General features: G+C 41.2%; 1 protein-coding gene across 1 annotated transcript in view; it reads right to left on the bottom strand.

The window, feature by feature from the left end:
• The window catches only part of RNF10 (ring finger protein 10), a 29,497-nt gene extending 6,554 nt beyond the window's left edge, over positions 1-22,943 (bottom strand). Inside the window, exons 1-12 of the mRNA XM_006204814.4 lie at positions 22,329-22,943; positions 14,127-14,323; positions 9,495-9,694; positions 8,475-8,565; positions 7,196-7,380; positions 6,980-7,116; positions 4,105-4,265; positions 2,679-2,804; positions 2,160-2,436; positions 1,828-1,961; positions 729-846; positions 386-487 (exon numbers count right to left, since the gene is read on the bottom strand). Coding sequence (XP_006204876.1) covers positions 386-487; positions 729-846; positions 1,828-1,961; positions 2,160-2,436; positions 2,679-2,804; positions 4,105-4,265; positions 6,980-7,116; positions 7,196-7,380; positions 8,475-8,565; positions 9,495-9,694; positions 14,127-14,323; positions 22,329-22,485 — 1,885 coding nt within the window. The 5' untranslated portion in view covers positions 22,486-22,943. The remainder of the gene's footprint in view (positions 1-385; positions 488-728; positions 847-1,827; positions 1,962-2,159; positions 2,437-2,678; positions 2,805-4,104; positions 4,266-6,979; positions 7,117-7,195; positions 7,381-8,474; positions 8,566-9,494; positions 9,695-14,126; positions 14,324-22,328) is intronic.
• Positions 22,944-25,696: the final 2,753 nt, after the last annotated feature.

Below are 25,696 nucleotides of genomic sequence, written 5' to 3'. Positions count from 1 at the left end.
AGACTCTCTTGGCTGACGTGCTATGTATAGATGTCCCCAGAGAGTCAAAGGTGAGGCTTAATCTATCCAGAAAGCACATGGGACAGTTATCCCCAGCATTCAGCAGATCTAATTCCCTCCACCTACCCCCTGGTTTTTTTACCCACTATGCCAAGGATGAATTCAGTCTTACTCCTTACTGTGTGCTATGCACTTGGACCAGCATTAACTCATTAACTCTCAAATAAGCCTACTAAGGAGGTACTCTCACAACACACATTTAAGAGTTGAAGAAAGCAAGTGGCGGAGCTGAGATGTGACCCTAAGCAGTGTAGCTCCTGGGCCAGGCACGGGGGCCTCTTACAATGATGCAAAGCTTATCAACAATGAGAGCTCTTAAACTTACACTTGCCCTGTTTCTTGTTCTCCTCCATCTCAATCCGGCGCTCTCGGCGGCGTTCCTCCCGGGCCTTCTTCTGCCGCTGACGTTTCCTCTTCTCAATGTCATCTGTGGGTTGGTGAGGTTGTGAGAAGGCAAAGCAAGGACAACATGGCTATTAAGTCCTCCCAGCTAACGAGTAGCTAACTCATAGCTGGGCACATGAGTTGGCCCAGCTGAACTGGATAAATGGAGTACATCGGAGGTTCTGAGACTCATGACACAGTTTCTTAATTCCTCTACACTGGATTTCTTGTCACAAGACTCCCTGAATCCACTATAAAGAGAAGCAAAGTACGGGCATTCTCACCTGAGAATATCTCTAGGGTTTCCTTAGAGACTAGAGGAGGCTGCAAAGCCAGTTCACAGATGCTGAACTCGCAGGTGAGGGGCAAGTGAGAGAGGTACCTATGACGCTGTCGAACATCCTACAACAGAAAAGGGACCACACTTAAACAAGATCAGGTCTAACTCCGAGCAGAGGTTCCCACCCCAGATATCCGGCAGTATACACACACGCTCAGCTGGCACTGGGGCTCAACGAGTAGTGCTCAAGCTGTCACCATTTTGAAAAGTTGAACAGAATTGTCAATCAACCTACAATAAGGTAGAAAAAGCAACCAAAAGCAGTTTTTGGTTTGTGCTGCAAATGAATGAATGGAGACTGGTAATGAATAAACTAAAGCTGATCAGCTGTTTCTGATTTTCTGGGGGTCCACGACTGACAGGGGGGAATAAGGAACAGTTATTATTGGCAAAAACATCTGGAAACCACTGACAGAATTAATGATAACTGGGAAGGCTGATAAAGCAGATTTCCCTACTGAATGAAGCTTGGCCTGAAACAGTTGGAAAAAAAAAAAGGAAGCCCATCAATGTAATTTTCTTTTTATGCTTTTTCTGCATTTCTAATGCAAAGGCTAGAGTACTGAAAGAGTAAATTTGAGACTTAAAACAAATCAGCGATCAATACAATGGTAACTTTCAAATTCACATCTGTAAATTATCAGACAATAATTCATGGGTATCTGCTAAGCCAGAAATTCATTTCCAGTTTATGCAAACTAGCTTCAAGCTTCCAAGGACTTTATGTTTTCTTGGCCATTTCTCGCAAGCAAGGAGGAGAAAGAAACAAAAAACAAATTCATCTCAAATGAAAGTAGGAGATAACTATTCTCAAACCACAGTAGATGAACCTGTGATGCAGAGAGCAGTGGTGACCGAGATAACAGAACCCCAGCACAGTGAGGGAGCACCATTTAACTTTTTAAAAACTCACAGGCTCCATCACTTGACAGAAAGACTTAAAAACACAACCACTAAAGGCCTGGAAGTCTGGGGACGGGGACCGGCCAGACCCACCACAGAGAGATTATGTCAGTACTGCTCCCAACCCGCGCCGGCCCTACCTCCGACATGGAGTACCCAGCGATCTCCACCACCGCTGCCGAGATCTTCTCAGGGCTCCGCTCCAGGCTGCCGTATTCCCGCACGAGGCAGCGAACGTTCACAGGGTGCAGGAACATGTACTGCCCGTCCTCCGCTGGAGACAAGTGGCTCTGTCACATCACAGTCTTGGCCAGCCCTCAAGTCAGGGCCCTCCTCTCCCTCCCCAAGGTGAAAGGCGCAAAGGACCCAAGGGCCCGGGATCTGGTGGCGATGCCTCCTCCTGCTTAGAGAGCCTGATCACGTCTCTGAACCACTAAGCAGCAGCCCCGCCCTCCTGCTCAGGAAGACTCACCCTGGTAGAAGTAGTAACAAGGGGAGCTGCCCAGGTGTGTGGCGCTCGGTTTGGTGATGGGTTCCTGCTGGCTGGACTCAGTACAAATGGTCCCCTCTCCAAGATTGTCTTCTGCTAACTCTGAGTCATCACGGGCCTCTGACAACCCCTCGGGCTCTGGTTCAGACACTGCTTCTTCTTCCTCTACCAGAGGGAGAGCAACAGGACGAGGTGGAGAGCCCAGAGAACAAACTTCGTTGGTTTCTTCATCGAAAGCAGACAGATACTCTAGCACACCCTGTTGGGACAAACTATAGGTCACAGAAAGTACATGTGGCAAAGGCAGGCACAGGAACCAAGCTCTCTTGAGGTTTATCTTAGCTGTCACGGTCACTGATTTAACACCACAGGGGAAGAACTGATAAGCTCATAGGAAATACTCATAGTTCCCTCTTCTCCCCCAGAAGTTCAGACCTCACAACAATGCCCACCAGCTCAATAGCAGCATCTGAGGAATGGCAGCCATGTAGGGACACTAACCTTCCTGGGTTGAAAAACGGACTCCTTTGCCAAGGGAGCCATCAGCACCAGTTGTTCCAGAGCAGCCACGGCACCGGTGACCGCCCCTCTGCTTTCAGCCAGTCCTGACAGAGCCTCTTCCCGAGTCTAGACACCAGACAGAAAATCAGAGAAAACTAAGTTTCCAGAAACACACTAGGTTTGAAGGGCAAAAGCTTACAATGGCCTCTCTCAAAAGAAGCAAAAGTTAAAAGGCAACAAGGAAAAACTAAGTACTTAAAATTCTTCTCAATCTTTAAGGGAAAAAGGAAACAAAAAGCAAATAGTACTAAAATGGGATGGTATTCTGCTGAGCATCTCTGACAAGAATAATGACAACACAGCACAAAAATTTCCTGAACAGAAATCCAAGAACACAGAACTAGTCACCTGAGTTTTACAAACTATGCTTAGAGAGAGCACCCCTAGTGGAGGAGGCAAGGCTTTGGGCAAGGCCCACCTCAACCTAGACAGCTCCACTTCTGTGTAGCTTTTCTTCTCCCTGAAATGCATTTGAACAAATATGCTGAATTACAGAAAGAAAACAAAACAGAAATACACAGAACCCTGCTCAAAGAGGATTTATGAGCCAGAGATACAGGAATTCAGATACCAACTTCACCTCTTAGATTAGTTATATGTCCATAAGTATGTTACCTAAACCATGATTCCATTTCCTCATCCGTGAAAGGGGGCAGTTCTACCTATCACACCAGGAAATGAAGCTGGAGTTAGATAAATGTAAGCACAGTACCTTAGCACAGGGCCTGTCACATGGCAATCACTCATTAAACGAGGGCTTTCATTGTGTTAATATAGCTCAGTGATTCTCAAAACATGATCTGGGGATGCACAGCAACAAAATCACCCTGAAATCTGTTCCAATGCAAATTATTGTGCTTACTGAGCCCAGACCTACTAAATCAATCTCTCGGTGTGGAGCCCAGAAACCAGTGATCCTGATGCTTGTTAAAGCCTAAGAATCCCTACTGTAGAAAATACGGGACATGAGGAATTCTCTACTTGAGTAATTCTTGCTGCTTCAAAACCCTCAGCATATATTGCTAGAACTTGCTGAATAGGCCATAATAATTTCTCCACAATGTCCCTCATACAAAACATCTCCAAAAATAAATCCAAGTGTTTTCCTAGAAAATAAAAAACCTACCTTGCTTAATTAAGAACACAGCTAACCTGAGAAACTCCAGTGTCTCAGCTGTTAAGATAATTTTGACTTGCTCCTTTCAGCTCCAGAGAGCACTTAAAAACCACTAGGTCAACCTTTCCCTCGTATCACCAAAGCCCAGAGCAAATCGGCTTTTTTAGCCATTCCCTGCTTAGTACCTTAAATGTGGGGCTGAAGTAACTAATCCCCACCACCCGTCCCATTTCAAGAACATCGTCTCACCTTGAGCTCCTGGATAGCTGCCTCGATAAAGCAGGACTCGGGAGTGTGCTTCTCCTCTGCCAGCTGCTGCTCCAGCGCTGTTCTCTCTTCCCGAACCACCCGGTGCAGCACCTGCTCTTTGGAGGCCAGCAGCAACTTGGAGTACTGGCTGTGCTGTTCATCTGCAAGAGAGCCAACAGGATCACAAAAATGCAAAACTCAAAGCTCACGGCTGTGTGACTAAATAGGAACTTTTATACACAGCTTTTTTCCTAAGGTGAAAATGGAATAACTTAGCAATTTTCCCTTAAAATTTGAGCAATAACCTTAACAAAAGGTTTGTAACTCTAACCCCATAACACAAGGAATCTATCCTAAAAACACCAAAGATGTAGTGAAATAATCAGTGAAACTATGTTCATTAATTACAGCATTTTCTGTAGTATCAGAAAAGCTCCAACCAACTACTACGTCCAACAGTAAAGAAACAGTTAGTGCCATGATGGTATATTCATTAAAAAGAATTTTGCAAACATTAAAAATGCTTTTCTAAGAAGGAAATGTTTAATGACATGGAGAAATACCCACATTACATGGGGAAAAGACAGATGCCAGACAAGAAAACAATTCCAATCTCACAAAAACATACATGCAAAGAAAAAACAAACAAACAAACTCTACAATCAACATCGTGGGGTACCTCTGGGTAAAAGGATCATGGATGATTTATTTCCTTTACTTCCCTTTCCCGTATTTTGCGGACTTCAAAAAAACCTTTAAGACTATGTTATCTTTTGAGTTTTCCCACTCTCCCAATCTAGTACCCACCCAGAGATTAACATTTACAAATCTGGATGTATGTCCCTCAAACCTTTTTATATATATTTATATATCTGTGTTCATTAAAAAAAAAGTTTGTCCATAAATGATAAACTATAAACTTTGTTCTGCAGTTAATTTTTTTTCAGTGTATCATAAAAATCTTTCCAAAATGTTAACACACAGATCTCATTTTTACCTTCTGTATAGTGTTTGACAGCATGATATACTCTAGGAAGTTTCTTGTGAAATATTTAGGCTATTGACAACTTCTATTACCTTGTAACAAAAAAAATCCTTATACATGCTCCTTAGTACAAACGATTTCTTTATGATATTTAAGATTAAATGCTAAATCAGTTATGCTATTTAAATACTACCTCATCTCCCCACCACATACACATACACAAAAGGCTGTACTAATTTATACTCCTACCAAGAACAAGAGTATCCATTTCCCCACCCCTGCCAAAACTCAATACAGGCATCCCTCAGGAATACTGCAGGTGCAGTCCACCACAATAAAGCGAACACCACAATGAAGTCAGTCACACAAATTCTGGGGTTTCCCAGTGCATACAAACATTATGTTTAAGGGGGGAAGGTATAGCTCAAGTGGCAGAGCACATGCTCAGCATACACAGGTCCTGGGTTCAACCCCCAGCAACCCTTCTAAAAATAAATAAGTAAACCTAATTACCTCCTTCCTCCAAATAAATAAATAAATAAATATTTTTTAAAAAGTTATGTTTACACTATTCTGTACTCTATTAAATGTGCAATAGCATTATGTCTAAAGATACCTTAATTAAAAAATACTTTACTGCTGGAGAGGAAGATATAGCTCAGTGGTAGTGCGCATCCTTAGCATGCACGAGGTCCCGTGTTCAATCCTCAGTACCTCCATTTAAATAAATATATAAATAAATCTCATTACCTTCCCCCCAAAAACAAAACAAAAAAATACTTTACTGCTAAAAAATCATCTCACAATGCAGGGTTGCCACAAACCTTCAATCTGTAAATAATGCAGTATCTGCAAAGCAGGTACAATGAGATATGCCTCTATCTGCTTTGTCTTTTGTGTGTGTTTGTGTCATTATGATAGGCATTTTGATTCACATTTGCATAACTCTATTCAAAGCTAAACCTCTGCAGACACTTGGAGGATATTCAGATATCCTTCTAGGAAATGCTTTGTCAGGTGCTTATTATTAGCATATATTTCTACTAGACTGTTTATCTAATCTATAGAACACCTCTATGTTCTGGATGTTAATCTTTATTTTAAATGTGTAAATCTCCCCCTAAGTTTATTTATCACCTGTTGAGTTTGAGGAGCCTTGTCATATTTTATTCTTATAAAATCAAATTAATCAATCTTTTTCACTTATAGCATCTATATAGTTTTAGCCAGGTTCAAAAATCCATCCAGGTAAAAACTTTGAGAATTTATAAAGACATTTTCCTATATTTTCTTTTAAAAGTTTTGAATTTTGTTACATTTAGCTCTTCAGTCCATCAGGAATTGATTTTTATGAATGGTATGAGATCTAATTTTATTTTTGTTTTTTTCCATAAGAGTCAACTGTTTGAATACCACTTATTGAGAAATCTCTTTTGCCCAGAAATTGAAATGCCACTTTAATCCAATGCTCATTTCCGTATGGAATACAGGGAATACCGCCCCTTGCACTTTCCCCACTGTACGCACTGACCACACTTTGTGTCCGAACTGCCTGGCTACCAGTTTGTCTCTTCTGTTAGACTACCAAGTTTCTTGATGACAGGTGCCAAGACTGGCCGACTGTGGAATCCCCAAGACAGAGCACAGTGCCAGACACTATTCAAAGCCTTATATGTATTTTAATTTTTCATCCTGCAACTGGGCAAACTTGGAACCAAGAGTTAAACCACTTTCTGCAAACTCCACCTAACCTACTGGAATCCTATGACTAATTTGGAAATGCTAGAAATGGCTTGCTGAAAGGCTAAATTTCTGATAGTACACAGATATATTCAAGAAGCCTTAAAGGGTGTACCCACCATTATTTGCCACCCAATCAACCAAACTCACCTCCTAGATGAATAGGATGGTCCACATTCATCCATTTGGATTTGGGCAAGGCCACCAACACCCCTTTCTCCCTCTTCATCAGCTGCATTGTAATGGTATCACCAACAACATACTGACGTGATTCTGTGGCAACAACACTGTAACATGGACATTTATATGTAGCAGAGCAAGGAGTTAGCAGACTGGGGTCTAATTTAGCAAGTATCTCCATCTTACCTCTTGAGATCCTTCTTATGCACAGAGCTATAACAGATGGGACATTTACTCCAAGTCTTCTCACTCAGTGAAAGATAGTGCAGGATGCATGCCCAGCAGAAGATGTGTCCACAACGAGTTATCTTGGCTGCAGTAGGTGGATATAGGCATATCGGGCAAGATGGCACTTCATGGCTACAAATGCGCTGAAACAAAATGCCACCACAAGTTAAACTGCTTCCAGAATTTACCTAGGGATTGTCAAAGTTAAAGCCTCTCCATTTCCATCTCCAACGAAACAAAATGCCTCCACAAGTTAAACTGCTTCCAGAACTAACTAGGGATTGTCAAAGTTAAAGCCTCTTCTTTTCCATCTCCATCCTCGTCCCTCTACATCTCTAACTCAATACATCTCCATAAAATTGTTCAACACTGCAGGTATATGTTGACACAACATATCAAAGCAAATTTAAGCAAATCATTAAGGAAACTATAATAAATAAATGGTTTAATATAATAAAACTACATAGGTATTTTGGGGAATTCTACATCAAAGGGAAAAAATGACAGAAATCAATATATGATCTCATTTATAAAAAATGATTTATATATAAAGGCATAAAAAGGGTCTAGAAGTAATATACCAGTAACTTTCAACAGAGGAGATGAGACTTTCATTTTACATATATCTCTTTTTTTTTAAACCAATGCATATAGAACTTCAGTTTCATAGGCTTTCTATGTCATTCTCAGATAATTTTATGAATTTTCACAGAAATGGGAGTCCAGGCTTTGGGGATCTATCATTTTGAAAGGTACTCTACATCATATAACCTACACACAAGGGGATCCCTAGAGCCCGCAACTCCAAAAGAAGACAAACGCAGCAGTGGCTTAGACGGAAGCACGGCTGTGTGGCTCATTCACCTGTCACAAGGCCAAGGCCTAACCTGACACTGATTACTATAAACAGCGACCAATGAAGCAGTGTCCATGTAGTGAGCCCATCCTGGGTCAGGAGAGTAACCTGACTTCTCCTACCGCCCCGACTACTCCCCAGGAGGGAGGAGGTAGTAGAACTGCTTTCACCCTATGGATTAGAACCCCGACACCCCAGCCCCACCAGCCAGTGCAAATTAGCACAAAGTGAACTCCAGGAGAAATCAAGGAAGTGTCTACAGCAAGGCCAGGCAGAAAGGGGGATAGGCAGTGAACCCAGTCAACAGCTGCTGCGTCCCACAGTCCCTTTCTTTAGTTTTTTCTCACACTAACAGCTTATAAGCTTAGCTGAGCCACTCACCACTTGTTCCACAAAGTCCCAATTGACTAAGGTATCAGGATCAGCAAAATGAACTGTGTAGTCTTGGTCTTCAGATACCACAAACTGGCAGCTAGAAACAGGAAGAAGACAAGGAAAAGGCAGACTGTCAGAATCCACCAACAAACCCTCAGAAGAAATCCATCATTTCTTCACTTAGAAATCATATGCAGGCCATTAGCAGTCATGGCTTGTGAAGCACTGAACCAGGACTTCAGCCTCAGTTCCAAGCCCTGACTCTGGAGGGAATCCAAAGTCTCAGCAGGCAGGAGTCTAAATCCATAAACTCTGTTTTTTCTGCTTCCAAGCCCAGCCAAGCCACCTGTAGGCCTCCCTTGAACTAAAATTAACCCAGACTATGGCTCCACCAACCAGAAGGAAGCCAGATTTCCTCCCTCAGAACATAGCTAGTCTTCAAGGCAGTAGAAAAGACTTCCACTCAATCATCTGAGTACCAGTTTATGTAAAATAATAAATGGTTACTTCAGTCTAGATCCAAGGTCAAACCTCAAATTATAAATAACGCCACACAAAAGGAAACAAAAGGGATCAGTATCTGAGCAAATGTATGCCAGGCACTCCTTGTCATTCAATTCTTTAAGTAATTTCTCCTCGTTTATAGAGGAAAAGCTGAATCTCAAAGCAGTTAGGCAAATTATCCAAGGTCAAAGGCCAAAACAAGATTCAAATCTGGGTCCAAATCCAAAGCAAACACTTTTACTACCTCATCATGATACTAAAGCCTTATTTAATTTTAATGTTTACTTCAGCATTATATTCGTTTAAGCACCAAGAACATCAAGTTGAAAAATGGGTTTTCAACACTTGCCAAAAGAAAGAAAGAAGGTTGGGGGATGGAGGGAGGGACAAAGAGAAGGAGAAAAAAGAAAAAAAGAACCAGATCAATACCTGTTCTGCCTGTCTCCCACAGCAGTTTAAAACAAGCACCACAAATGCCCAGAGGCTCAGTTTCACTTTCCTCCTAAGAGGAGCTGTACTCACTTGGCTTGTAAAAAGAGTTCCTTGTTAAAAGGCTTATGCCCCCACTTGTTCCTTTTCCCCCAGCTGCCATGTCCATTGCCTTCAAAGTGACCCGCCTGGCCACGGGGTTCAAAAGTGAAATTCAACAAGTGGTTCAGGTTGATCTTCTTTGGACCAGAGAACTGGGCAGGGCTAAACTCTGCCCGTTGAGCCTCTGCTACCTAGAGAGAATGAGAATGAATCAGGGTGTTTTAGATTAGGATGATACTTACTGACTCACAGCAGAAACCAGCACAACTCCTCCTCTACATGGCTTAAAATATTAACTAAATAAGACACAGGCTTGAATTTAGTAAATAATCTTCCTAAGGAGGGGTAGTGCAAATGTCTACCCAAGACCTAGATGAGAATGGAGAAGGGAAAAGAGCTTTGTAACATACAAAGATTTATTTAACGGATTAATCTTTCTACAGTCCCACAAGACTCCTACACCTTCACTCTTGTTAGCTACTTGTTATCTGGTTTGTTCCTGGCAAACATGAGTCTGTGGAATTACACTCTGGAGGTGGCTTGCAGGCAGCTGCTAACTGCCACAGGCTTCAGGATCCTGCCAGAGACCTCCCGCCTAAGACATACACTGCTATTCACTGTTAATTAAAACCGGCAGAACCAGAACATGTAGGCAGACAATCTCTGTGTCCAGAAATAAACCCAATCAGCAGATTCAGAAACAGTTTAGAAAGGGGCGAGAAATCACATATGAGAAATATCATTCCACACAAAGATGAAATCTTTATCATATTGGGGCTTTTTCAGTCCTCTTTAACATTTAAAGTGGTACAGGTATCTGCGCTAAGTCAGCTAGTGCATTTCTTAATGTAACTTTCCCATTTAATGTCATACGCACTTGGCACTGTCACTAAATACTAGTAAACAGGCACTTTAAATGTCTATACACCATTATATTATATGGGTATACCATAATGCCTTAGTGAAGGACACAGGTTGTTCAAGGCTTTTCCACCGCTAACAAAATAATGCCGTGATAAACACACTTTTGGATAAATCTTTGTGCACAAATATTTAAATACCTACAATTCTTTCGAATATATAGTAGGAATTATTGTCAAAGGAAATGCAAATTTAAGGCTTTTGCTGCTTATCAGTAAGCCAGACTTAGAGATTAATGAGCAGCATCTGCACACACGTGATAAAGAATCCAAAGACACCTTCTATTGGAGAGACAACCAAGACACCCTGTGAGATACTCTATGCATACAGACTCAGAGTATAGGACTTCACTGAGCACAGTGAATAGCATACAGTTAGACAATTTCCTTTTATCTTAACAATGTATCTTGGGAGTCAACACCTCCCCCAAGTTGTTTATGTAACTCACAACAGGAATCCAAAGACTGCCAGGTCATCCCTTACCTCTCACCCACTTGACACTCATCTCCAGAGGGCTCTCTCTCTGCCTCCCCTAATCAGTCTTCCACCCCAACTTATAGATAAGAGCTTATGTTCGCCTCACAAAATCCCATACATTCTCAACCTTCCATCGTCATCTTTTCATCCTAACTGGCGCACTGTCTCTCTCTGATACTGCTCATCATAATTCCTGACTACACTTCCAACACACTCACCTCTCAGTTCCTTGAACTCCTCTCCTCCAAGCAGCTTGCCCTCCACCTGACCGCCACCACCCATCGCCATGAGCATACCATCTAGAACTGTGCTGTCCAATAAAGCAGTCATTACTATCCAGATACTGCTACTGAGCCAGTGCCGTACCACAAAACACCATTTTAGCTATACTGGATTAGCTACATTAAAATTAATTTCATCGTTTTCACTTTTTCACTGGGGCAACTAGAAAATTTTAAGTTACATATGTGGCTTAGCACTTCTACTGGACGGCAATGCTCTACAGTCTGGACCATCTGGTAACAACTGCAACCTCTTCCACCATCTTAGTTGTGAGCACCCTACCAGCAACTCACTCCTTTCCCAGCTTGTTCCCATTAGTTCTGATCCCAACAACTTTCACCCCCACTAGGATCTCCAAACCAGTGATCCAACACCCCCCAAATTTTCTTTCCTTATTTGGATCTAATTCTGTGGTCCACTGCCCCCTTCTCTTTGTTGACTATACTCACCTGGCAAAACTTTCTCCTGATTAAACCACTCTCTGCCTATTTCACACCAGCATCAGAGCAGTTAAACACAGCTAAAGGACACACCACACCATACCAACCCATCTCACTGAAGCAGACCCTCATGCTGCCTGGTGATCATATTGCAATCCTATTACACTTCTGTGCTCCATTAATTCCCCAGTCAGCCAGACAACTCCTCCAGTCCGCAGGTTCCAAACCTCCTCTCTCAGCTCACCTTTTATATTTCACTGAGCCAGCAAGAACAATCAGAAAAGAACTCCTACACCCTCCTGCCAGTAGTCGGCCTTCCTCTTACTACCGTGGATGAACTGGCAAAGCTCCTAAGCCAACTCCTCGAGAACTCAAGGACACTTTCAGCAATTCTCCCCCTTTTCTCTGCATCACACTTTCCCTCTCATCAGAACAATCCCATTAGCAGAGGTATGCTGCAATTTCTCTATCCTTAAAATCTCTCTTGACCTCACATTCCCCTCAAGCTATTGCCTCACCTCTCTGCTCCCCTATAGAGCAAAACCACTAGAAAGTAACTATCTGAACTTGCTGTTTCTTCTCCCCATCCTCCCATTCTCTACAAATCTATGCCCATCAAGTTTTTGTCCTCACCACTCCATCAAAGCAGCTCAAGGCCAACAATCTAACCTACGTTCACATTTTCAGATCTAATGGTCAACTTTCCATCCTAATCTTACTCAGCCTATCAGCAGTACAGGACAAAACTGATCACTTTCTCCAAATGGCTTTCAGTTCTCTTCCTCCCTTTCTGCTGGTTCCTTATCACCCCGATTCACAGCTCAGTCCTTCAATCTAGTCTCTTTTTGCAACACTGACTCCTTAATCATCTCACTTAGCTCCATAGCTGCAGACACTAAGTGTACCTGGACAGCTCTCTAGCCTGGGTCTCCTCCTTGAACTCCAGACTCAGTTAACAGCCTATCTCTACTTAGAGATCTAACAGGCATCTCAACACAAATATAACATTTCCAAATGAAGGCCTTTGTCTCCATAGACCCCTTCCCTCCCCACCCCCAAACCCTGTACTCCTCCTGAAGTCCTCTCCATTTCAGCAAATGGTACCTGATCTCGGCTCCTGCCAAAAACATGTCATTCATTTTTCTGCTTAGACCCCATATCTAATCTATTTAAAAATCCTGTTGGGAAAAAAAAAATCCTGTTGGTTCTACCTTGAAATATCTCCCCAAATCTGACCTCCTCTCACCACTATCACTGTTTCAAAGCTTCCATCACTCTCACCAGGAATACCTTAATAACCTAACTAGTCTCCCTGCTTCCACTCTCCTCTTTAAAACTCCAAGTCAGATTACCTTACTTCTCTTCTTAAACCCAATAGCTTCCCATCTCTCTGAACAAAAACCAAGTCCTTCAAGGCCCCATGTGATCTGACCCCTCTCTGTTATTCTCTGTCTTCATTTCCTACTTCTCCTCCACTCATGGTAGCCTCCTTGCTTTATCTCAAACACACCAAAAACATTACCACCTCTGGTCCCTTGGACTTGTAACTCCTTCTGGCTTACACACCCTTCCTCAAAACTGTATGCTGTGCTCCCTTGCTTCATTCAGGACTCTACTCAGAGTCCTCAAAGAAGCTTTCACCTCCTCAGAGCAGCTTTCCTTAGCCACCTCCTAAAACTGTACTGTTACTCTCTATTCCTTTACCACTCTCAGTCCACTTTTTAACATTTTAATAAGCACTTACCACCAGATTTATTACATGATGATTTTACTGTCTCCCCAAACTAGAACATAAGCCCCACCCAATGTGGTATTCCAAAGTCTAAATGGTATTTGGTGCATAGTAGGCGAGTGAATGAATCTTCCATGAATTCTTCCATTAAATCTTATTCCATACTGGTTACATAGGATGGAACACTCAAACAGCAGGACAATTTATTTAACCAGCCCCTTGTTGATGGCATTTAGGTTGTTTTCTAAATTTTGCAACTACAGACAACGCTGCAGTAGTACCTAGGTCTGCAGTTATACGTAACTCCCTTGTGCATAAGCCTTTATTCACTTACAGAAGGGTATCTAAGAAATCCCCAAAATCAGAGTAACTGGGACTAAGGATAAATAGCATTTTACATTTTGCTAGATACTGTAGGGCAAATGTCACTAACTAATTAATGTCATTTGATTACCTAAATATTCCAAAGGGTACCTATACATCAAGAATGGTAATAAAAGGACTACACAGAATTAAAGCACCCCGAATTTACTGTCATTTTTCACAATCCATGATTATGATGTCTTCTTCCTCCATGGAAATTTTCATAATCTTCAGGGGAAGAAAGGAGGCAAAGTTCCAAACCTAGCTAATCCTCAACTACTCAAGACTGCTCTGGTTATTTATTCTTCTACCTCTTGCTCCCCTCTCCTCAACTATTGGTAAACTTGGGGTAGAAGGAAAAAAATCATGCTTCTTATGTTCTAAAAAGGACATTCTAAAATGTCTTACCTCATCTCGTCTTCCACCATTAAAAGAAGAGCTAAAGAGTTTGCTGCTGCCGCCGCCCCTCTGAGGAGGCATCTTGTTAAAAGTTTTGCTTTTCTGTGAATTGGAGCGACGGGACTGGTTGATAAAATTTTCATTTTTGGGGTAGGAAGGTTCACGTTTGCGATTATAACGCTTGGATCCATTTGAGTTCTTTCCATCTGAAAAAAACATGAAAGAACTAGTTAAGAAATGATACTTGGATGAAAAGAATATGAAAAGGAATATATATATATATATATATATATATATATATATATATATATATATATATATATATAATATGAACATGTATGACTGAAACATTATGCAGTACACCAGAAATTGACACAACGTTGTAAACTGACTATACTTCAATTAAAAAATAAATAAAAGTTATATAAACAAAAAAGAGAAGTGATATTTGGCCAATAGTTCTCCACCTCTCAACAAAACTGTGTTTAAACAAGAGCAAATGGGACCTTCTACAGCCTCCAAGAAATCTGGGTTTGAGCCAGAGCATTAGTGCTTTGGGCAAGACACGACAAAGTAAGATGTTTTGTTTTAATGAAGCCTAAAGGGTCCCTCCTACAAGACCATATAAACTTTCAGTTCACAATGTCTCTCTTTATAACAGAACTTAATCAGTGTTCCTGTAAAGTCCATTCTGACAGAGTAATAGAAAAGGAACAGCCTATTTATATTAGGAAAAAGTATTTTATCTGGAAGCAGGACAGAAGACATTCTCCTTAAATTACAACATAGCTAGATTTTATACTCCAATAGCTTTGGCCTAGGTGCCAGCAGATATATATTCAAGAGGCATAAAAGCAAAACAATATTTACATATGTTCTAGAGGTCAAACTGAGAAATTGATAAAACAAGAGAAATTGGGTAAACAACAAGATTATACTGTATAGCACAGGGAACTATATTCAATATCCTGTAGTAACTTATGTGAAAAGAATATGAAAACAAATATATATATATGTTCATGTATGACTGAAGCATTATGCCATATACCAGAAACTGACAACACTGTAAGCTGACTATACTTTAAAAATATATATAAAAGAAATTAAAAAGTATACATTAAGTCAAGCTAAAAAATAAATTAAAAAAAAGGAATTGGGCTCTAACAGTATATCAGCGTAAGTTATATCCTTTTAAAAACTGTTTCTTGCTTTTTTTCTCCAACTAAAAGAACAGTTATTCAATTTGGGAATCCAGAATAATAGGACCCACAGAATACCAACCTATGGAGTGTATATTTCCTTTTACCGTCCATTTTATATACTCACCACACATCTTCCACAGAATGACAGGCAAACAAAATATACTACCTTCCATCTATTACTCCATGAGCATTTTCATACACCCTAGGCTTCAAAAGCATGATTACTGGCCACACTGTTGTCCATTTGCTTACAGCATGACATAACCAATTCCCTATTGCTGTACATTTAGGTGGCTTCTAATCTTTTATTAATTTAATATAGTAATACTGGGAACCTCTTCATACAGAGGTCTGTGTGTACAATTATGTCATTCTCAAAGGGGAATTAAGAGATCAAGTATGACCACAAGGCCTTTTACACATCCTGAGTTGCTTTTCAGCACCATTATACCAATTTATTCATATTCTAAAAACACTCTAAGAGAGAACTGTCTAGTTCACTACATTGTTTATAATACTGAGTTGAAAAAACTTTGTTAAATTGAAGGGTCAAAATAGTTTGTTTTACATTTGAATTTCTCTGATGACTAGCAGCAAACATTTTTTCCGTCCACTGACCATTTGTAGTTTGTGTAAACAGCTTGTTTGTATTCTTCGCCCCATTTTTTCTACTGAGGAGCTGAAGTGCATAGATTACTTCGTTCCAAATTGAACAAAGAACCCTGACCAGACACATTTAAGATGTGCCAGAGTTTACCAGCTTCAAAAAAAGGAGGGGGACGGTGCAAAATAAAACCAAGGAAATAACTAAGGATGCAAGAGGTCTCCAAATTAGCCTTTGGACAAAAACAGACTAATCTCTCTTTCTTGTCCCTTCACTCACTCCATCCAGCCTTATTTCAACATAGAAACCTGACCAAATCAAGTCTGTATACTAATTTAATGACTTTAAAAGCAATACCAGAGAGAAGTGAAGTTGGGGGACACTTAATGAAGTAATTCATTAGGCTTATCCTCAAACTTAAAGGAGGTGGTGGTTTACAAAGTTAAGAAGACTGCAGCATGAGCGAGCCTCAAAAACTACAAACCTCCTCCCCACCCCAAGATAGCTTAAGCCTGTTTATCTTAAAAATATATAATTGATAAAAAACATGTCTGGAAAGGCAACAAAGAAGGCTGTTAATGACAGTTAACTTTAGGAATTGAAGGTATTCACTTTTACCTAATACAGTGGTTCTCAATCCTGCCAGTTTGTAGGAATCAGTGAGATGGGTTTTCAAGGGAGTCTTGCGCTCAGGTCTCACCCTCTAAGATTCTGACTGATTACCGTTCTATGTATTAATTATTTGGATAATTAAAAAACTGTAAGTACCTAGAAGAAATTATTTCTAGACAAGTAATAACCAGCTAATTTTACAGCACAGCAAATAAATCCAAAGTGAAGCATATCTTCAGAGACAAAGGAATGTTAGCTGAGAAACCAGAGTCCAAAGTTTGAAAGCAACCATCTCACACTCAGCTTGCCAACTACATGGGATAAATAAGAGGTATGCCACCCTCTCCAAACCTGACCAAACTACAACCTGGGAGTCAAGCTATTAGTCATGTGAGATGGCAGCACTGTAAACAGAGAGCAGATGGTCAAAGAAACACTGCCAGTTTCCTTTAAATCCCAGTGAGGAACAGTGACCAGAGTTTAATCTGCAGTTAGATTTTAAGAACTAGACTTTTACCTACTACTTCAGTTAGCAACAGTTACTGTCAAACATGGCATCAGTGGTAACAACTGGTAAGTGAGGCTTCAGCTCTCATACAAATTTTGCCTTGCCCTCAATCTGTGGAATTCGTTAATAATAAGATTTCAAATGAGCAGAAAATTCAGAGGGATAGAGAACCCCAGCTAACTTTACCATGAAAATAAATGCAGTTTCATGAAGAGGATAAGCATGGCCAGAAAACACATATTCCCCAAACCTCATTATCCAAGACTATTTCACTATTTCAGATGATCCTGCACTGACCCTGCTGCTTTCAAGCCCTAACAGATTAAGATTGCACAGATTTAGGTAAAGTCAGAGTCTACACTTAAAAAGGGCTCAACAAAGTAAGCCAACACTCAGCAGAGGGCTGTTTTCATTTCTTCACTTATTACCACACTGGCAAGGAAACAGTTTCATAATGCTTACAGAACTGCTCTGACAGTGAAGTGCTCACTTCTGAAACATTACAACCACTAACCACATGAGGATTCATGATTTTCGCTGCTAAAATCAACTCCCTCATATCTTGTCTTCCACTTACCTACAGACATAAAATCAGACACCGAAAGTGAGAGGCTGGCTCTTATCTCTAGACCCAGGCAACACACAGCTGAAAACTGAAGGTCCGTCAGGTCTGGGACCCGGAGATAAAACTCAGAGTGCTGTTTCTGAGATGTCTTATAGGTAACTTGCCAGGATATATACGTGAATAACTTGGGGTAGAATTTGTCCTCTTTTCTCTGATAGGACATAGTGTGAGGTGATCTGCTTTAGATTTTGGAAAACAGACAAAAAAGTCAAACTAACTTCCTAGGAGAAACATACTCTCTGTTGAAAGTTTTAAATTTCCAAATAGTTGTTCTCAATCCTGGCTGCACAAGAGAATCATTTGCAGAGACTTTTAAAACTACGGATGCCAAGGTCCAACTTAGACCTAAAAAATCAGAAAGAATTGCTAGGGAAGAGCCCTCACATCCTGATTTTTTAAAAAAAGTCCTCAGAAGACTGTGACACACAGCCAGAGCTGAGAACAACTGCCAAGAACTTCTGTCAAGACACATTCCAAAATGGACCATTAGTTAAATGGCTCAAAGCCAGAACTCAGGATCCTAGAGTCAACAAGACTTGAAAACTTAATCCAGTGTGTCTCAGTTGTTTCATATTTCCCTGAGAAAGGTCTCTACCAAATAACGGCATAGCTCAGTCTCTTCCCCCTAATTACCAAGTCACAGGCCGTAAATTTTTCAGTTAAATTATTTGGCATCATCAACATTTCTAGCTATAGTTGTAACAGGTGGCACAGCCTAGAGGTCAGAATACCAGCCAGGAAGTTTCTGCTGCTGATTCATGCTGTAGTCACAAGCAAGTTGCTTACCCATCATCCAGAGTGGCTGACAAGCACCTCCAGGGGGGTAATATATGGCCTTACTACAGAATCAACTGACAACAAACTGAATCCAGCTGAAATTAGTAATTCTGAATGAAAGGGAGAGAGATGGTATCAGGAATGATGCATGTGCCAGTAAGTTACCTGCTTGCTAAGTGAATTTATGCAAAGGTGTATTTATGAATATTGCCTAGGACTTATTAGGAATTCACTGGGACAAATCATTCTAACTAAGCCGTGGTATTCTTGACTACAAAATAGGGCTAATCCTGCCCTCCTCCACCAGGATCATGAGGATTAAAAGAAAACTGTAAAATGCCTATCACTGTGGCTGGCACATAGCTGCCGTTATTATTTGAAAGCATATTATTAACAGACCTAAAATTCCTATCAAAAGGACCTATTAGACTTCCAACAAAACCACAGAAACCAAGGACTCCAGCCAACAAGCCTGGAAATTCTTATAACTTCTCTAAGTAATTTTTATTGATGGCTTCAAGTCACTTCAGTTTTCAAGGCCATCAAAACCTCCAGGTCTGTTTACAACTCAAAGGCTTTCTTCAAGGCGGATTACCACTAGCAACCCAGCTTCTGGTACCGAAATAAGAGGAAGAGTGTCAGGACAGTGCTTCATACCAGCAACCTCAAAATAACCGCTTCATAATACCCGACCTTCCCGTAACCTCCATGGCAGTACCATCCCCCACTCTGGGGGATGAGGCAAGAGCCTGGTTTCAGGCCAGGGTCCATTGTTTGCCCGTAAACAATCTGGCCTCTCTCTTGCCTCTTTTTAATTTCTTTGCTCTTTCTTAAACTTTCCCCAAACCCTAACCCACCTCTCTCCTCTGGGCTACATTCCTGGGATATCCACTGTTGAATGTTCTTACAACTGAATCTTAGCCCTACTGGAACAAAGCCGTAGGAAAAGATCCAAGAAAAGGAGCATTATGTGAATGTTAGAAGCAATTAGCCAAGGCAAAGAAACTGTGGTATGCCAATCTGACCGGAAAGATCAAGTAAATCCCAGAAGCCAAATTTACTTATTTCCTGTGCGCAAGGGCGAACCTAAGCCAGCCACAGGAACAAAGGCTCAAGTACATTAATCATGTAACTAGGACGCTAATGACCATTTATTACACGCATAGTTTAGAGGATAGAAACCAAAGGCTTTCTTTTTATCATGTGAGGTAGGGAAAGGAGAGTGGAAAAAGGGAAATTAAATATTTAAAAACTGAAAAACTCCTGCTCTCATTATTTTGATAACAAAAAGACAAGTCATGTCTTTTCACCTTACTCTTCTTGTTCTTCCTTCAACTCAGTACTCCTAAACTCAAGAGGGCCTGTCAACAACTGTCAGTTGAATCAAGTACATCAAGCGTCGAGTCGGCTTTTGAAATCCTACAGAAAACTTTCTTATGGAATTACACCAAATTTGAATCTACTTTTTACTAGAGCGACCATCCAGAAGTAGAAGACACTGTAGAAGACGCCATGGATGACATCTGCTGTGGTAGCACTGGTCTTAGCTGTCTTTTTTTTTTTTAAGATGTCATGTTCTTAAGGCAGCACAGTTCAACCTTAAAAATTAAGCCAATATCCAATTTCCTAAGCCATTTTTAATCTCGACTTACTCTGTCTTTGAATTTGTTCCTAAATGCAAACAGTGAAGAACTCTTAGCTACAGACCTATCCTTCCTTTTTGCTAAGGGAATATACATAGCAGTAGCCAGAAAAGTAGGCACTAGTAGTGGCAAACATGGCCAAGCTCTCTTACAAACACACTAAACAGAAACTAATCCTACAGACGGCACACTTGTGTATTTCCTAAAACCCAACAAAAAAGTCCTTTACATGAGTTTTTAGTTCTTCCTCAGTTTTCAATTAAGGTGAACAGTGTTTTAAGAGTATTTTATGTATCTTAACTGTTAAACAAAAACAGAAATCACTTTTAGTCAGAATGAACCCAAGAATATTTACTCTATCCAAGTCTGACTGAAACATAAACACTGACAAATATTTGCTTAGAATTCTATATCCTGGTGGGTAATGAGAGCTGGTTCCACTAATCAACTTATTCACAGTCAGGGACAATACAAGTAAAATGCCTCAAATACTTCAGTTTTGCTGTTGTTTTATCTTGTTTGGGTTGTTGCAAACTTTTACCTACAGCCTCACTAAGGAATAAATCAACTTAAGGCACGTATTCCAATTGACTCATGATTGTATGTTAGTGGCTTAAACCAGAGCCCCAGAATAATTAGTTGAGAGTTCACAGAGTTGGAGAACCAGAATCTAACATCTAGGACTAGAACGCAAAAACAAAGTTATTGATCAACTACATGAAAAATATTCAGACCCCTCTAAATCAGATCCAACACTGGACAAGAGGACTGGCACACCTCTGTCTCTATCTGGGGGATCGGTGATAAAGCTACACATGTGCAAAACCCCCAAATGAGTCTGCATAACACTGCCTAATGCGGCCTGAGAGTCCACACTAATCTTCGCTTAGGTATTTAAAGGATTCATTTATTATCAAGACAGCTGGTCTCCACCTGGGTTCCAAAAGCAGGCTCTAGAAGTCCTCGACACACCCGATAAACAAATTTGCTTCGTCCAGCAGATAAACTCTGAACTCAAGTCAGCCTGTGTGTTTTTCCTGTTTGTGCTTTTAAGTCAGTCTTACAGTTTTAATCTTAGAGGTTTTAAACATCTGGAGCCCCACATCTGGGGACTCCAAATGTTTTCCCTGGGCCACACATCCCCACTCCCACTAAAAACATTTTCCTAATACTGCTAAAACAATCACAATAAAAAAGAGCAGAGATGAGTCCACAGGCTATATATAAAGTAAGATTGAGAACATTCAACTCCAGACTCTACCAACTCCTCAACTCCTGGCCTCTCAGTTTTTTCCTTCTTTAGATGTGAAGAACTCCACCCTGTTAGACAGGTTAGTGACTGGAGTATTGATAAAAGTGGTAAAAGCCTAGTCCAGTTCCTGACACACGATAAGACCTCAATAAATGGTAGCTATTATCATCACGATGGTCGTAACTTAATATTGAGACATGACTACCGAAACAACAAAATCTTCTTCATAAAAGCACACTAACTACCCTAACCTAACACAGGGAAATAGGCATGATGTGCATTCGATGTGTAACAGGTGTCAGGTACTTTCCTATGCCCTTAGTTCACTTATTTTCTAAGTTTATTTAATTCTCATTATCTTCACCTTTACAGAGAAGGAAATTGAGACACTCAAGGTCTGGCAAATCTAAAAAGACAGAATGCAAAGCCTGCGCTCTTAACTACTACTGCACACTAAACAAAGCCATTCAAAGACAAGTCCTCTTCTTCTGGGGAGATCTAGGGCCAGGTTATTCAATATGAGATTTGACTTTGACCAGTCTTTGGGCCCCACCTTCTACTGTTTAAGTTTGAACACTGTTCAATGCTAATTCAACATTAAAGGGAAGATCGACTTAGTGGTTTTAGAAGAGAGCACTGATGCGTCAGACAAACCAGGTTTTCAGGCCTGTTGCGAGGCACATACTAGTCTGGGTAACCTTACCTTTTCTGAACCTCAGTTTCCTCATCCGCAAAATGGGGTAAGAACTGCACCTACTTCACTGAGCTGTTTCGAGCATTAACGCAAGGATTTACGTAAACCGAGCAGTACAGTGCTCGCTGAGTGTTAATTTTAAGTAATGGGAGCCATGGGAAAAAAGAGAAAGGTAGGAACAATGGTAGAAAGCGGAGCTTGTCCCTGGGTGACCCAGTAGACACCCGAGCGAGGATCCTCCCTAGCGTAAGAAGCAGTAGCCCCTAGCCCACCGCCGTAGGAGCCAGCCCTTACCACTCTTGGGTTTAGACTCGCCGGCCGGCCCCGCCGAGGCGGAGCGGAGCGGCTGCTGCCCTTTGCTGCTGCCCGAAGAGGCGGAGGAGCTGCTGGAGCCGCTGTTCTTGTCCATGTCGGAGGCGGTGGCGGCGGCGTTGGGGGAGCTCTGCGGCATCAACGGGGGCCTTGGCGGCGGCGGCGGTCGGAGCGGAGCGGGCGCGACGGGGACCCAGGCTCATGGCGTTCAGGGCCGGCGGGGGTCGGCGGCGGCAGCGGTTCTCGGCCTTCATGGCGACATTTTTCCTTGTTTCCTTACTCGGCTTCTCAAACTGGGAGGAGAAGCGGCAGGCAGGGCTCTTGAGCCCGGCGGCGGCGGTGACCAAGAAAGAGGAGGAGGAGGCCGAGGCTCGGAGGTCCGGGCCGGGCCTGGCGGGGCGGAGGCTGCGGGGGAAGGGGAGGCGAGGGAGGGTGCGCGAGCCCCGCCGGCCGGCCGGACACGCTCTCCCGCCGCGGAGCAGGGGAGAGGGCTGGCTGTCTTGGTGTCGGGGACAGGTGTCTCCGACACAGCGACCGTCACTCGCCTCTGAGCCGAGGCCGAGCTGCTCCGGGAATGGCGACGAGTCGCCAAACAGCATCTCGAAGAACCCGGATGGAGTATATATATAGTGGTGTTGTAGGAGTGCAGCATGCTGGGAAACGTAGTTTTCTGCCTACATCCGGGTCCAGTGGGTGTTTTCCCTTTTTTCCCCTCTCCTCCATGGGTGAGAAGTCTTACAGGACGACTTGCAGGACAGGTTTTAGTCTTAGTACACTAATGTGCATAATAACAGTATATACTACTAATAATAATGCATCCAAATATTGGAATAACTGTGGAATTCTCTTATTGACTCATTGTTTAACCTATAGTTCTTATTCTACTATTAATATCAATTTATCTATGGCTCTTATTCAATGTCCTAATAATAATAATAATGATAATAGCAGTATTAAGGACAATACCTTACGTTTAATATCACTTTGTTACCGAGTCCATTCTTGTTCTTCTCACTGCAGACAGGCCAATACATCGGGAGACAAACCGTTGGGGGCAAGGAAAAATGACTTTATTTGGAAAGTCAGCAGACTGAGAAGATGGCAGACGTACGTCCTGGAGAACCATCTTACCCAAGCCACAATTCAGGCTCCTTTTTTGCTAAAAGGTTGAGGAGATGTGGTTAGTTGTTGCAGACTTGGTGTCAGAATGCTTTGTTCTTGCAGGTCTACCTAGGATGCTATGTTTTGTTCCACCTAGGTGAGGTCACGGTGTTCCTGGTAAACCTCCAACAAGACAAATGTTATTCTCTGCTGTGCAACTTTTTCTCTATATATGAATGGAAAAGTGTTATACCCTTAAAGGTCAGAGCCTTGAGAATGGGCTATCCTGTATATTTCAGGCTACAGCCAAGAGTCTTTTTACAAAACATGCAGAACCAGTATGACCAAACATAGGAAACAGGGCACAAGGTTAGAGCTAAAGGAACAGATCTAATATGGAGTCAGATTTGTTCTTCCCTATTACAATTTTATAGCACTTCCTCACACCATTACTTGCTTTTATTGTTAAGTCATTTATAATATAAATCATTGTCAATATTTCATTTCATTGTTAATAATAATAGTTATCATTGAGTGCTTATCATTAGCAGACCCTGCTCTGTGCAATTGATATGGAGTATCACGCTTAATCTTCACAATAACTCAAATTTAAAGACAAGGAAAAGGGCTCAAAAAAACTTAGATCATTCACCACGATCACACAGGTAATAAGTGATGTTCTTAACTATCTAAATATAAGCAGTTCTCCATTTTACAGATGTGGACACTGAAACTTAGAAAAATCACATATGTATTTTAGAAGTCATATGACACCCATCTATACTTTGGAAAATTATAAATGATTCCTTCCAACCATAGCAGTTTGAGATTCAAAGAATCACAGAAACACAGTTTTAAAAATGAGAAAATAATTCTTATAAATATAAGAATAAACAAGGCTAAACTTAGCTAATTAGAAACCTGTTACATGCCAGGCGCTGTGTTGAGCACAGAAATTCCAAAATACATTAATGGAAGACTGTGATGCAGATTCTAATAAAGTTAACACAAAATGCTGACCAGAACAGAGGCCTCAAGGAGAGAAGCACAAAAAATTGGAAGGGTTAGTGGAGGGCTTCCCCATAGGTGGTGTCACTTGAGCTGAGCATAGTAGGATGAGCAGAATTTCAGCAGTCATATATGAACAAATAAATAGACAGAATCCTAAAATTCCCCTAATTGGGTCCTTTTTGGTTCCTTATTAATCATCACATGTTATGCAAAACATTAAGTATGTACAAGTCAACCAATTTCTTGAAGTTAACAGTTTTAACTTGGATAAAGGAAATTAGATACTAATCTCATATTTTTAGATTTTCTTAAATGACCTCCACCAGTCCTTATCTTGCTTTCCCTTTTACAGTATTCTCCTCCCCCTACAAATCATATTGAAATGAGAGAATAACTACATAATGCTGGCCTGAAAACTTAATCTGATGTCCGGGACCAGCCCAAATCCTAAAGTCCATTCTTGTGTATGACTAGATGTGGAAGATATACTGAGTCCTTGATGATTTTTTATTTCCTTTAACAAAGATGGGTTAGAACTCTGATTACATATGTGAATCACTCCTTCCTTCTATCACTCTTAAAAATAAAAGAGAGGGAAAGAGAGAAATCTCAGTGCAGTTCTTCCAAAAGAAAGCGGTAGGTGTCCATCTGTCAGGCTACATTAAGCCAAGAAGAGATTTTTCATTTTCAAAATAGTTTCGTAGGGTCTTTGGCACTCTCTCTTTGTGAAACATTTACAGGAAACATATATTTAAAGAGAATTAAAGCAGAAACATACAGAAATCCAAGTAAAACTCACCACCTCCATCCTTTCTTGTGCAAGATGGTCTACATTACCCATTCCACACAAAAGAACAGGAAAATCTGGGTTTGAAGTAAAACATTCATGGCCTGCCAGCTGGAGCTAGAAATGTAGCTTTGTAATAGCAGGAGAGGAAGGCTGAATTGTGTCTGGTTGTGACTTACTAAACAGATAGATAGAGCTTTCCTTCCCATTTATGAAATTCCTAGGTTCATAAAATACAAAGACCAAAGATAGTCTTTCCTGTGTTTATTATTCAGAGTAATCTAGCATGTGTTTCTCAAGATTGGTCTGTAAATCCCTTGCATGGAAAGTTTCATCAAATAGACTCCCAGTATCCATACCACATGTACTGATTCAAAATCTCTGGTATTTGGGACCCAGGAATCTGCACTTCAAAGATCAAATCAGGTGATTATTATGCACACCAAAGACT

Source organism: Vicugna pacos, chromosome 32 (genome assembly GCF_048564905.1).
Source record: "Vicugna pacos chromosome 32, VicPac4, whole genome shotgun sequence".
In the NCBI taxonomy this organism is placed as follows: Eukaryota; Metazoa; Chordata; class Mammalia; order Artiodactyla; family Camelidae; genus Vicugna; species Vicugna pacos.
Note: the sequence above shows the minus strand (reverse complement) of the source record. Positions and strands in the feature narration are given on the sequence as shown.